The sequence below is a fragment of the Garra rufa genome, chromosome 3 (genome assembly GCF_049309525.1).
Source record: "Garra rufa chromosome 3, GarRuf1.0, whole genome shotgun sequence".
Classification (NCBI taxonomy): Eukaryota; Metazoa; Chordata; class Actinopteri; order Cypriniformes; family Cyprinidae; genus Garra; species Garra rufa.
Window position 1 is genome coordinate 60,153,661 of NC_133363.1, and position 15,338 is coordinate 60,168,998.

General features: G+C 31.9%; 1 protein-coding gene across 1 annotated transcript in view; it reads left to right on the forward strand.

Annotated features, from left to right (window-relative positions):
* lrrk1 (leucine-rich repeat kinase 1) overlaps positions 1 to 15,338 on the forward strand; it is a 107,891-nt gene that overhangs the window by 62,218 nt on the left and 30,335 nt on the right. Inside the window, exons 12-14 of the mRNA XM_073836722.1 lie at positions 1,868 to 1,956; positions 6,854 to 7,048; positions 9,269 to 9,420. Coding sequence (XP_073692823.1) covers positions 1,868 to 1,956; positions 6,854 to 7,048; positions 9,269 to 9,420 — 436 coding nt within the window. The remainder of the gene's footprint in view (positions 1 to 1,867; positions 1,957 to 6,853; positions 7,049 to 9,268; positions 9,421 to 15,338) is intronic.

Below are 15,338 nucleotides of genomic sequence, written 5' to 3' on the forward strand. Positions count from 1 at the left end.
AAATGTTTTTTAAATGGTATAGTGTATAATGTTACAAAAGCTTCTTTATTTTAGATAAATGCTTTGGATCTTTCTGTTCATCATAGAATCCTGAAAAAATGAACTGTTTCAAATATTGATAATAATAATAATAATAATTATCAATTACTTCAGAAATCATTATAATATAACTAATATTCAGATTTGCTGCTGTAAAAACATTTATTGTTATTATGTTGAAAACAACTGAGTATAAATTTTCCAGTTTTTTATTGAGAAACGAAAAGTTCAGAAGAACAGCATTTATCTTAAATAGAAATCTTTTGTAACATTATAAATGTCTGTATCATCACTTTTGATCAATTTAAAGCACCATTGATAAATAAAAGTATTAATTTGTATAATTTATTTCTCAAAAAAAAATAAATAAATAAATAAATATATATATATATATATATATATATATATATATATATATATATATATATATATATACTAAAATTAATAAAAATAAAAATGCATAAATGGTAACTAATGTAAACTATTACAAATCATTTTTGGTAATTAAAATAAAATAAAATAAATAAAATTACATAAAAAAGAGAAATGTTGCATTGGCTAGTTAAAGTACTAAAATGACTAAAACTAAAAAAATATATTTATAATAAAGAAAATGGTTTTTGAATGGTATAGTGTATAATGTTACAAAAGCTTCTTTATTTTAGATAAATGCTTTGGATCTTTCTGTTCATCATAGAATCCTGAAAAAATGAACTGTTTCAAATATTGATAATAATAATAAGTGTTTATTGAACAGCAAATCAGTATATTAGAATGATTTCTGAAGGATCATGTGACACTGAAGACTGGAGAAATGATGCTGAAAATTTAGCTTTGAAATCACAGAAATAAATTACATTTTAAAATATATTCAAATAGAAAGCAGTTATTTAAAATAGTAAAAATATTTTTCAGTTTTACTGTTTTTGCTGTACTTTGGATTAAAGGCTTGGTGACTTATTTAAAAAAAACAAATCTTGCTGTTGAAAAACTTTTGACTGGTAGTGTATGCAAAGAACTGTTTACATGGAGAAACACAGGAATTATGCTGTTATGCACAACTACAAGTTTGTCAACAATTTAGACAACTTTACAGCACAAATGCAACACTTTATTTATGAAATAATTAATATAAGCATCACATTTCTGTGCTCTCCATTGCACCTTGGTTTGTGTTTTATACTTAAATCTGTCCATTTCAAAGTCCCAGTTTTCATTTAGTAATTTAAGTTCTTCATCTTACTACTCTGAGTATTTGTCAAGGCATCATTTGCAAAGGTTTTTCTATCTAATATTTATATTTGATTATAGCTTTATTTCAGTTACTGAAAATGACTTGTAATAGTTTTGGTTGCTGACTCTGATGCGGTTATTGTGCATTAACATTAAATAATCTTTATTTTTATTTTTTGTGTATCCAGTGTTACTTTAGTATTTTTTATATATATTATATATTATTAGAAATGATTTTTTTCTTAGCTGTTATTTATTTATTTTTAATTTTATTTTTTAGTTTTATTAAATTTAATACTTAAAATTCAAGGTCAAGGTCACATTTGGAAAAGGTTTATATTCATATTTGTGTTTAGCTTTATTTTAATTGCCAAAAATGATTTGTAACAGTTTTAGTTAACATTTACAGCACTTTAGCTATCCAGCATTTTGTATTCATGTAAATAATTGCACATTAGTGTCTACTGATCGTGATTTCTGCTTGTTTTTCCAAACTGATGCACAAGTTGCAATGACGTGCGTTAATCGACAACACGCTACTGCTTCTGTCAATAGAGCTTAAGTTGTTTTTCACCCAGAATGCTCCTCTCATCAGTTTGTCCAGTCCAAGAAACCCCGTTCAATAGTGAATCAGAGAGCGCTGTGCCTTCTGGCCGTCTGGAGAATAATTCTGACAGGTTTTCTGTAAGATTGCATGTGCCTCCCCTGTCTATCAACAGCCAGGGATTTCCCTTTTAAAGATGGATTTAAGATCCAGTGAGACTTTTGGGTCAGTTCACGAGGCTGATTTGTTTTCCAGCTTGGTTTGCTGAGTTTGCGTGGATCACGTCCAGCAGAAAAGAATGAAATCTATTACCATGTTTCTAATGGAATTTATGACAGTGTTTCCACAACTTTCATGCAGCGTCATGCGAGAACGACAGATGTTTCAGATGTTGTAGTTTGCAGGACTGTTTATCCTCTCAATCCAAGTGACAGATTTTAGATCTTTTTGTTCTTTAGTGATTTTTAGGTCCAGATGGACGTTTTTCCACATATAATCTATAGAAACTGCAGAAACATAATTTAGTTTTCTGGTAGACTGATAAAAAATGCACTCAATGCACCCTGACTTGTTGCATTCGCAACCCAAGAGTGTGTGATTTTCACAAACGCTTTTCAGTTTTGTGTGAAATATATGCATCAAACAGTAAGTAGGTGGACTGTGGGCGAATGTCTGAAGATAAAAATCCTTCACAAAAGTCAGACAACATTGAGGTTTTTTTTATCCTTTTTGTTTATTTGAAAGATGAAAATAATACACAAATTTAGGGATACATGCTTTCTCAATATCTAGTCTTTAACCCCCCATCATGGTCATATAAAGCCGGTTAACCGTAACTAAGAAAGTGATGGTAATATGACACTACACTATCAGTCAAAAGTTTTTTTCATGTTTCTTAAAGAAGTCTCTTCTGCTCACCAAATTACATAAAAATGAGAAATGTTGCATTGGCTAGTTTAAGTTAAAGTACTAAAATGACTAAAACTAAAAAAATATATTTATAATAAAGAAAATGGTTTTTGAATGGTATAGTGTATAATGTTACAAAAGCTTTTTTCCTTTTAGATAAATGCTTTGGATCTTTCTGTTCATCATAGAATCCTGAAAAAATGAACTGTTTCAAATATTGATAATAATAATAAGTGTTTATTGAACAGCAAATCAGCATATTAGAATGATTTCTGAAGGATCATGTGACACTGAAGACTGGAGAAATGATGCTGAAAATTTAGCTTTGAAATCACAGAAATAAATTACATTTTAAAGTATATTCAAATAGAAAGCAGTTATTTAAAATAGTAAAAATATTTTTCAGTTTTACTGTTTTTGCTGTACTTTGGATTAAAGGCTTGGTGACTTATTTAAAAAAAAAATCTTGCTGTTGAAAAACTTTTGACTGGTAGTGTATGCAAAGTACTGTTTTTTATGTTCTATATATATATATATATATATATATATATATATATTATATTATATATATTTTTTTGTTAAGGAAATTGTTGTTAATAGACAAAAAACATATTATAACAGTTGTTTAGCATTTTATTTTATTTTATTTTGTCTGCCCAAATGTGAAAGGCTGTATCCGTATATATCTAGGATTTGATTTGGTTCGATTTTATTTATATTTTATAATTATTATTTGTTTTTTAATGTTCTTTGATAAATAATGGATAATTGAATATCTGGGAATTTTATTTTATTTTCTATATTATTTTTACGTTATTTTTTTATGTATTTTATTTTATTTTGGGAGGGGGGGGGGGTTAATGTTCTTTGATATCCAAATAATAAATGAATATCTGGGAAGTTTATTTTATTTGTTTATTTTTATGTCTGTCCAAATGTGGAAGGTTGTGTCTGTATATATCTGGGATTTATTTTATTTTATTTTACATTTATTATTTATATTTTATTTATTGTTATTATTATTATTATTATTATTATTATTATTATTATTAAATTATTTAATTTGTGTTGTTGTTGTTTTTTTATGTTCTTTGATATATAAATAATAAATTAATATCTTGGAATTTTATTTTATTTATTATTTATATTTTATTTGTTTTTAATTTTATTATTATTATTCAATTAATTAATATTTTTGTTGTTTTTTTGTTTTTTAATGTTCTTCAAAATATAAGTAATAGATGAATATCTTGGAATTTTATTTTATTTTAAATTGTATTTATTATTTAGAATTTATTTATGTATTTTATTATTATTATTATTATTATTATTTAATTATTTTTTGTTGTTGGCTTTTGGTTTTTTTAATGTTCTTTGATATATAAATAATAAATTAATATCTTGGAATTTTATTTTATGTATTATTTATATTTTATTTGTTTATTACTATTATTTAATTCATTAATATTTTTGGTTGGTTTTTGTTTTTAATGTTCTTCGACATATAAATAATGGATGAATATCTTGGAAAAAAATTTTATGTATTTATATTTTATTATTATTTAATAAAAAAAATTGTTGTTTTTTTATGTTCTTCGATATATAAATAATGGATGACTATCTTGGAATTTTATTTTATATTTTATTTCGTATTATTTATTTTATTTTATCATTATTATTATTTTTTATTTTATTTTATTTTATTATTATTATTATTATTATTATTATTATTATTATTATTATTATTATTTTGTTCGTTTTTTTGTTGATATATAAATATTGAATGAATATTGTGTCGTTTTATTTTTTTTATTTTATTTTATTTTATTACCAAATTTGGAAGGTTGTGTACATATAATTTAGGTGGCCTAAGGAAAAAAAATTATATATATATATATATATTTGTGTGTGTGTGTGTGTGTGTGTGTGTGTTTCATTGAAGACAGAAAGTCATACAGGTGTTCCTTGAATATAAACCAGCAGGAATCATTCACTGGCATTTCTCCTGGTCTCCTAAGAGGCATTTTAATTAATCTGTGATTAATGTGATTGCTAATCGAATCATTAGCGTAATAGCCTTTTAACGTGAGATATCTGGACTCTAGGCAGATTGAGAGTAAATAGTCTCTGTAGATCCTCTGTCTCTGTGTGTGTGTGTGTGTGTGTGTGTGTGTGTGTGCGCGCGTCTCAACTACAAACCATTTCCTGCTCGTTCACATGCCTGCTCTGTGATGTCATTTCAGGCTACCGAAAACTGTGCCTTTTTTTCTTTGTGTTGGCAAAGCCAAACGTCCTAAAAATACAGTCCAGGATTGACGCGGCTCTCGTCAAAGCACATGTCCATTTATAGAAGTGACCTAGAAAGACGTTTAATAGAAACATGTCTGCCGAATGAACCGCAGGAGCGTGTGACGTACGATCTGCTGTGTCAGGAATCATGACTTAATTCTTCCTTGTGTGAATTCATGCTTCGCTTTTCCATCTCTCCTCCATTGGCATAAAGTCTGGAGCACGTTTTCACTGCAAAAAAAAAAAAGATTTTTAATTTGTTTTTCCGTTACAAATAAATCTACAAAAAATAAACAGTCTTATAGGATTAGTTCACTTCCAGAGTAAACATGTCATCCCATGTCATCCAAGATGTTCATGCCTTTCTCTCTTCAGGCGAAAAGAAATTAAGGTTTTTGAGGATTTTTCTTCATAAAGTGGACTTCAATGTGGATCAACGGATTAAAGGTGCAAATTGCAGTTTCAATGCAGCTTCAAAGGGCTTTACACGATCCCAGCCGAGGAATAAGAGTCTTATCTAAAAACAAACGATCTGTCATTTTCTTAAAAGAAATGTACTATATATACTTTTTAACCACAAATGCTTGTCATGCACTAGCTTGACCTCACACATTACGTAGGCGGAAGTACCGACCGAGTGTTTACATGGTGAACGTGCAAAAAAAGTAGGTTTTTATATTTTCTGAGTCATTCAACAAACGATTTGATTGAAAGCATTGGTTCTAGAGGTGAAGTTGTCCAGAATGATCTATCATATGATATGAATGTCGTGTGTATGTGAAAAAAACGTGTGTCAAACAATCATTTACGCCCTTGAAAAATTCAATATTGCCCCCCAGAGGCCGATTTCTTTCAAATTTCTCTCAGACACTTTGGGGCCGTGAGTCAAACAGGCCCACTGAGGTTTTTTTTTTTTCCAATCGGTCTCCATTAATGTTGTCTAACAGGTGCTCAAACTTCGTTGGCCAATGGCAACCATGTTTTTTGAGATGCACAAATGTCCATGTAGACACTTGTGGCACTTTAGACGAAGACTTTTCAGATATTCATGTTGATAGGACAAATAGGTTGCAGAGTTATAGCCATTTTTATGTTTTCCACCAAGTTTCCAAGCTCCGTGATATTTTTTTTCCTGTGACCTCAGATTGAGCTCTTACATAAGAGTTAGAGTCCTGAGTTGCCGGAGATATCTCATTCTGTCCAGGAGTTTTACTAAGAGTGGCCCTGCCTCTTTCGAACGTTTTGGCGTCCCTTTGCGACGGTGAGTGGAAAGGTCAACTTTTTTTTTTTGATAATTATTGATATTCGTTCTCCAGAGAATCTTTCTGCACTGGTTTGGTTCCGATCGGGCGACAAAAGTAGGACTCGTTCGCAAAAGTAGTTTTAAAAAAAATGTAAGCAAAATTTGTCCGACGTGAGCCAAGGATTCCAACGACGTTATACAGCGACTGATGGTTTAGGAGTTATGAGCGATTTTGTACTTTTGGTCGCTGTAGCGCCCCCGTCAGGCCAATTGGGGCGAGCTTTGGTGACATTGACGACGGTGTGAGTACTATCATCCCTCCAAGTTTCAAGTCTCTACGACTTACGGTTTGGTCTGCCCGATCAGTTTTATGTTGAGAGACCATTCTAACAATTACAACAGAGTTTCAGCGCTACGTGCTTGAACCCGTAAATATACACCTCAGCTTGTGGAGATCTAGTTTACTTGCTACTTGCGTGGCAAGATGGGAAATTGCATGGTGCAAATTGGCTGTAAATGGACTGTGGGCCGCCTGAGACTGTTTAACAGCATTACTGCGGTTTGCTTTTAAATACCGGTTGTCATCTGTGTTTCAGGTGGACATGTTCTCGTACGGCATGGTCCTGTATGAGCTGCTGTCCGGCCGCAGACCGTGCATGGGTCAGCACCAGCTGCAGATCGCTAAGAAGCTGTCGAAAGGACTCAGACCGGCGCTGGGCAGCCCAGAGGAGGTGCAGTTTCACTGTCTGCAGGCGCTGATGCAGGAGTGCTGGGACACCAAACCAGAGAAGGTACAAAATGCGCATGTCTTTTCCTAAAGATGCATTTGCAATTCTTTTGCATGAAGTTAAACTAAGCGTCATTTGGTCACACCATTTATTTATTAAAAACTAACAATTTTGGGTTGTATTCCTGTTGCATGAACAGTAGTGCTGTATTAGTAATGCAAAGTTCATGGGTTTGATTCCCAAGGAATGCATATATAGTTAAGGTCAAAAGTTTACATCCCCCCCCCCCCCGAATCTGCAAAATGTTAATTATTTTAACAAAATAAGAGGGATCATACAAAATGCATGTTATTGTTTATGTAGTACTGACCTGAATAAGATATTTCAGATTAATGATGTTTACATATAGTTAAGAGAAAATAATAGTTGAATTTATAAAAATGACCCTGTTCAAAAGTTTACATACACTTGATTTTTAATACTGTGTTGTTACCTGAATGATTCACAGTTGTGTTTTTTTTTTTGTTCAGTGATAGTTGTTCGTAAGTCAACTATCACTGAAAAAATCTTTCAGGTCCCACAAATTCTTTGTTTTTTTGGGGGGGTTTTTTAGCATTTTTGTGTATTTGAACCCTTTCAAACAATGTATGATTTTGAGATCCATCTTTTCGCACTGAGGACAACTGAGGGACTCATATGCAACTATTACAGAAGGTTCAAACACTCACTGATGCTCCAGAAAGAGAAACAATGCATTAAGAGCCAGGGGTGAAAACCTTTGAACAGAATGAACGTGTACATCTTATTTTGCCTAAATATCTTTTTTTTTTCATTTTGTACTACCCTTCAGAAGCTACAAAAGATACTTCCATCTTTCCCAGAAGACAAAATAAGTTACTTTTACCCTGATTTTCAAATTGAAAATGTTTCAAGTCTCTTAATGCATTGTGTTTCCTTCTGGAGCATTAGTGAGTGTTTGAACCTTCTGTAATAGTTGCATATGAGTCCCTCAGTTGTCCTCAGTGTGAAAAGATGGATCTCAAAATCATACAGTCATTGTTGGAAAGGGTTCAAACACACAAAAATACTGAAAAAACAAAGAATTTGTGGGACATTAAGGATTTTTGGATCATTCAGGTAACAACACAGTATTAACAATCAAGTCATTTTTATAAATTCAACTATTATTTTATCTTTTGGACTCTATGTAAACATATTTTATTTGAAATATCTTAATTAGGTCAGTTATAAATAAAAAAAAATAACATGCATTGTGTATGATCCCTCTTGTTTTGGTTAAATAATTAACATTTTGCAGATTCTGAAGAGGGATGTAAACTTTTGAACTCTACTTTATATGTAATGTATATCTTGAATGCCATGTGAGGTCACTTTAATTAAAAGCGTGTGCCAAAGGCAAAAATATAAATGTCATGAAAAATGATAGTGTGAACGCCCCACAATTTTGAGGTAATTGCACAAAGAAACGGAGAAAACTAGTTCTAACTAGTCAGTTTGGCTAGGTATGATGTGATTGAATTTAGTTTGTGACTAAAAAATAATAAAAAGATGAACATTGCATTCTTACTGAAGTAAAATGCTACAATAATGTTACAATAAATAGGATAAAAACTACTGTTCATCAGACTGGGATCAATTTACAAATTAACAATACAAAAATAATACTTATGTTCAGCTAGGATGTGCTGAACTTGATCAAAAGTGACTGCAAAAGCTTTTAAACTGTTATAAAATGTTTTTTTTTTATAAATTGTTTTTTTTTACTCTTTATTCATCAAAGAACTCAAAGAGCAAAGAAAAAAATAATTTCCTCAAAAAAATGAAGCAGCACAACATTTTTATTGGTAATAATCAGAAATGTTTCTTAAAACAATCAGCGTATCAGAATGATTTCTGAAGGATCATGGGACACTGAAGACTGCAGTAATGGTGCTGAAAATTCAGCTTTGATCACAGGAATAAATTACATTTTAACATATTGAAATAGAAAACAGTTATTTGAAATTGTAAAAATATTTCAGATTCATTCCGTTTTTACTGTATTTTTTATCAAATAAATGCAGCCTTGGTGAGCAGAAGAGACATTAATACAAAACCTTACCAACCCCAAACTTTTGAACAGTAGTGTATATCACAAAGTTCTTAGTGTATATTAAAATAGACATAAACCAGGGCAAAAATAGTTATCTGAGCACATTTAACCTGCAGATGTTGTGAAATAAAGCATGTGTCTAATACTGCCCTGTTTTCCGGCGGCTGTAGCGTCCCCTGGCCGCTCCTCTCATGAGACAGATGCAGGACCCCAGTTTTGCTTGTCTCAGGTACCTGCTGCCCTGTCAGGAACACAGTCAGCTCTTCTTGTCTCCGCTGCAGGGACACAACGCCGTCTTCTGGGATGGAGACAAAGATGACAGGTGCGTTTTTGAGAAGGTGGCATAAAAAAAGCTTTTCTTGCAAGTTCACATGATGTTTCTTGTCAAATTGTGCTGGAAGGTTTGTGTGTATGTGATGTGTTTGACGTTTTTGATTTTTTTTTTTTTGTGACTTTACATAGGCAGCTATTTTTAATAATGTTGAACAGTCTTTAAAGACACTTTTAGTGAATTTAGAGTTTTGAGTACATTTAAAGTTAATTTATAATTAATCTTGCTTCATTCATATCATTAAGCTTTTACTTTTTATTTTAATTTTTAATTTGAGTAATTTTTGTGCTTGTAATTTTTAAGAATTTTTATTTCTATTTCATATTTATGTAAATATACAAATATAATGCAAATATCGCATAAATGTATATTTTTATTTCAGTTTTAGTTTTAATAATTGTACTGCTTCAGTCTGAACTTTTTTGCCTTATTCTTACATTTTAGGGTTAAATAAAAAAAAATTAAATTCAGTTTTCAAGTCAACATTTCTGATTTTCAAAACTTTATTTTTTTTTATTTAATAAAAATAAATTAGCTTTTTTTAAGTTTTTTTTTTTTTTTTTTAAAGTTTTTGTTGAAGTAAATTTAGTACTTCAGCATAAACTTCTTTCCCAGTTAGTTGCCAAGGTAATTTTTTAATTTTTTTGTACAAATTAAATGTTTAATTTTTTTTTCTTCTCTTTTTAGCTTAATTTCAGTTTAATGATGTATTTATGTACTCATTTTATTAATATTTTAAATTAGGTTTTATTTGTATACTTTCATTTTACATTTTTTGTTTAATATTTATATTTTGCTGTATTTTTATTTCAGTTTTTATTTTAGTAATTTTAGTACTTCAACAAACTTTTTTCCCAGTTAGTTTTCAAGGCAAAATGCCTATTTTTTTGTAAAAAAAATAAAATAATAATAATAATAATAAATAAATAATTTTATATATTTTTTTCAATCATTTTAGCTTAATTTCAGTTTAATGCTGTATATATGTACTGGTTTTATTCATATTTTAAATGAGCTTTTATTTTTTGGTTTTCATTTTACAATTCTTTTTTTTTATTTTTTTTTAGATTTTGCTTTTTTAAGTTAGTTTCCAAGGCAAAATCTCTGTTTTATAAAAAAAAATAATTTTTAATCTTTTTCTTTTCCATTTTACCTTTCAAATATTTCAGATTAATAACATATTTAGGTGCTAGTTTTATTAATATTTTAAATTAGCTTTTATTTTGCTATTTTCTGTTTTCATTTTAATGTATTTCATTTTTTATGTATTTTTATTATTTCTTATTTAATTATTATATTATTTTTTATATTATTATATTATATTTATTTTTCTAAGGTAATGTTTACTTAAAATTTTGATACATTTTTTTAATATTTTTTCCCTGTTTTAGCATAATTTCAGATTAATACTATATTTAGGTACTAGTTTTATTAATATTTTAAATTAGCTTTTATTTTGATGTTTTCTGTTTTAATTTTAATGTATTTTTTTAAATGTATTTTTATTATTTCTTATTTAATTATTATATTAATTATTATTATTATTATTATTATTATTATTATTATTATTATTATTATCTATATACAGTATATTGTTTTTATTTATTTTTAAGGCAACGTCTACTTAACATTTTTATATTTTTACAACCCCCCCCATTTTAGCTTAACTACAGATTAATTCCATATTTATGAACTAGTTTTATTGATATTTTTTGTTTTCATTTTTTGTATTATTTCTTATTTCATTTTTATATTGATTTTTATTATTTTATTTAGTTTTGGTATTTTTAAATATTATTTAAATTATTTTTTTAAGGCAACGTTTACTTATAATTTGCATAGATTTTTCCATTTTAGCTTAACAAAACAAATTTTAATGGTTTGTTTTCAGTTAACAAAAAAAAAAAAAAAATAGAAATTTGGCCTAAGCGAAGGTCTTGGAACAGCGTTTGTGTCATGACTCCTTAAAATGCACTCTACGTAGGCAGCTCACTAGGTTTGGAACGCAGCCTGAGTCTTTTCAATAATGAGGCCGAAAGGCCAAAGAAAATGAAGTATCTCAAAGTACCAGGTTTGCACTTTACAGAAATCAGCCTTGTATGCCGGTACAAGCCCCGCACCAGCCCCTAATCACCCCTTTCACTCCATTTCCCTCATTTAAACGCTCTCCCGTTTTTCTATTTACCGCCAATTGCTCCCCTTCAGACCTCTGGCTCACTCATATAAACACCCTCATTAAAATCATTCAGGAATCTCATTTTGCCACGCTCTCAAGCCTACTTTTAAAAAAATGAGTCATTTTAATATTCATGAGCACCTACAGTATATAAGAGCTCATTATTATGCACGACGGCCCACCGGGCTGATAAATGCCCCGCGATCTACAGCCAGCCTCATCTGATCATCGGCCGCTTTGTTTTCGGCCACTCTATCCCACAAGACGCTTTGACGAAACGCTCCGCTTTTATCTGGCGGCACAGGTGTTTGCAATTACCAGCGTTGCCCGTCGCCCTGCCTAATGGAGCAGCCCTAGATGTGATGGAGAGTGTTTTAATACGTCATCACGGGCGGCACAATGAAGGCTTTGTCTTGTGTTATTCATAATATTAGCTTGTGCCTCCTACCTAGTGTCCTACTCTTAACATGACAGTGAGTGCTTACAAATAAAGTCAGTATGCTTTGTGATGGTTAAGGAACAGCTGGAAACACCTGGCAATATTAGGGATTTTCAAATGATAGAAATTCGTAAAATTGTTATATAATGTATTATATTATTTTTATTGAAATTTTCTATGCATCAAAAAATTATTTTAAATTAGAAAAATATTTCACTCAATATTTTTGATTGGAAAAATATTTTTTGATAAAATAAGGGCAGATTTGATGAGCATTTTCTTTGTTTATTATTCATTTATTTATTTATTTATTTAAATCTAAAATTCAGTTAACAAAAACAAATATTATTTCAACCTAAGCTTGTTTTATTTCAAAAACAAATAATAATGACTAATTTACATAATAGTTTTATAAAAATTTGTCTTTTTTCATTTATAAACTTTTTCGAATTATAGAAATTCAGTGATGCATTCAAATTGATCAAAAGTGACAGTAAAGATAATTTGTAATGTTACAAAAGATTTATATTTCAAATAAATACTGTTCTTTTGAAATTTTCTATGCATTAAAAAATATTTTAAATCAGAAAACTCTAGGGCTGTAACGTCCCAGTTGATTAATTGGTCGATACATTTACATTTACGTTTATTCATTTGGCTGACGCTTTTATCCAAAGCGACTTACAATTGGGGAGAACAGCAAGCAATTCATCCTAAGAGTCAGATCGAAGCGGGAAGTGCTCGAAAATACCATATATCAGGCATTGTTAGATGAGTACATGCTATAAAGACAAGATCAAGAAAGTAATTTTTTTTTAATTATTATTATTTTTTTTTATTGGGTCAGATAGATTTGAAAGAGATGGGTTTTTAGCAGTCGTTTGAAAACTGTTAAGGAGGCAGCATTCCGGATAGGTGTGGGAAGAACGTTCCACCAGGCAGGAACAGTGACCGAGAATGTTCTGGAAAGTGATTTCATGCCTCTCTGTGGTGGTACAATGAGGCGTCTTTCACTCGAGGATCTCAGACTTCTGGAAGGAGTGTAGATGTGTAGTAGTGAATAGAGGTAGGCAGGTGAAGAGCCGGTGACTGTCCTATATGCCAGCATCAGTGTCTTGAATTTGATGCGTGCTGTAACCGGTAGCCAGTGCAGGGATATGAAGAGAGGTGTGACATGGGCCTTTTTGAGCTCATTGAAGACCAGTCGTGCTGCTGCATTCTGAATCATTTGTAGAGGCTTGATTGTACATGCTGGAAGACAGGCTAAAAGAGCATTGCAGTAGTCCAGCCTGGAAATGACCAGGGCCTGGATGAGGAGTTGTGCAGCATGCTCTGTTAGGAAGGGCCTGATCTTTCTGATGTTGTGCAATGCAAACCTGCAAGATCGAGCTGTCTTAGCTATGTGGTCTTTAAAAGTTAATTTGTCATCAAAGATTACACCAAGATTTCTGGCTGAAGTCGATGGGGTAATTGTTGATGAACCTAACTGGATGGTGAAGTCATGCTGCAGAGTTGGAGTGGCAGGAAAGACAAGGAGCTCAGTCTTTGCCAGATTGAGCTGTAGATGGTGCTCCTTCATCCATGCAGAGATGTCCGCCAGGCAGCCTGAGATCCGCGCAGCTACCGATGGATCATCTGGTTTGAATGAAAGATAGAGCTGTGTGTCATCAGCATAGCAATGGTAGGAGAAGCCATGTGCCTGTATGATGGGACCCAGAGATGTAGTGTATATGGAGAAGAGGAGAGGTCCAAGAACTGATCCCTGAGGAACCCCAGTGACCAGTTGATGAGTTTTGGATACCTCCCCTCCCAGGCCACTCTGAAAGACCTGCCAGAGAAGTAGGATTTGAACCAGCGAAGTGGTGTCCCTGTGATGCCCAGCGATGAGAGGGTCAACAGGAGGATCTGGTGATTCACCGTGTCAAAAGCTGCAGATAGGTCCAACAAAATAAGTACTGATGATTTGGAATCAGCTTTTGCAGTCCGCAAGGCTTTGATACGGTCTGGTTCGACCAAAATTCTGATTGGTCGATTTTTTGCCGCGCTCATTTCATCAGTTTGGCCGCGCTCATTTCATCAGGTGGAAAGCACTAATTGCTAATGGGGGTGTTTTCAGAGCACCCCTGTTTCACAGGGAACAGTCTGTTTTCAGAACACCCCCATTGTTTTCACTTTTTTTGGATTAGCCCAACCCACTGGAGAAGAGAGACTGATAAGTAGGCTTTAGAAGGTATGATGCTGAATATTATTTATTTAATAAGAAGCTAGTGGACTCAGCGGTTTGGAACACATATCGATATACATCAGTCCTATTCTAACATGTCAGCAACAAAAAAATCGACAGCGTGGCAGCATTTTGTTAAAATTAATAACGGGAAAAAGGTTGAATGCAAAGTTTGCAAGCAACAGTTTGCCTACCACAGCTCGACGACAAACATGACGTATCATCTGAAAGCGGTAAGCTAACTTGTCTGCGTTAGGTTGCCCTGTCTGTTTTTGAGTAGGCTACATGAACATATCAGAATTGGCATATTTCAATATTTTAGTGTAATAATCGTTTTATAACTGCAGGCGCACACATCCGTAATGACGGTAGAATCCCCCAGACAAACCCAGACCACGCTGGATTTTAAGCCTCCTTTATCATCCAAACGGAAAAATAATATCACGGAAGGATTTGTTAACTTTATTGGATATGAGGCCCATTGCTGTTGTGAAGGGCCAAGGTTTTAAGAACTTGTTAAAAGTTTTGGAACCTGGATATACAGTGCCAGCTTTAAGTCTATTCGTGTCTCAGCCGCGAAGCTGAGCTTTTATGTTCAGCCTCGCTCTGTGCGAGCTGCGCAGAGCGGCTGAAATGATAGTGTCTGACAGTTATACTTATAACAAGGGCCGGGACTCGATTAAAAAATTTAATCTAATTAATTAGAGGCTTTGTAATTAATTAATCGCATTTTAATCGCATATAAATATTTGACCTGAGAACAGTAAGAAGTAAGTTTTTTCATATGGATTTTTAGTATACCATTGAATAATGACTGAATACATAAGCTTAAGCAACAAAATATTGTTTATTTTTGTTCAACCAAGTCCAACAGACCAGTGCAATATTGCCATTAAGTGTAGCAATAGGCTCGATGTGCTACAGTGATATGCGAATTCCTTGTTGCATAGCTTGCACACAACCATGCTCTTATCGACGCTTCCATCCATTCGTTTTTTGTAACAAAATTTCCCATCCACAGGGCCAACCAAAGCGGTCCCATCAGCTTTTTTGTCCATGTTCACTGTGGT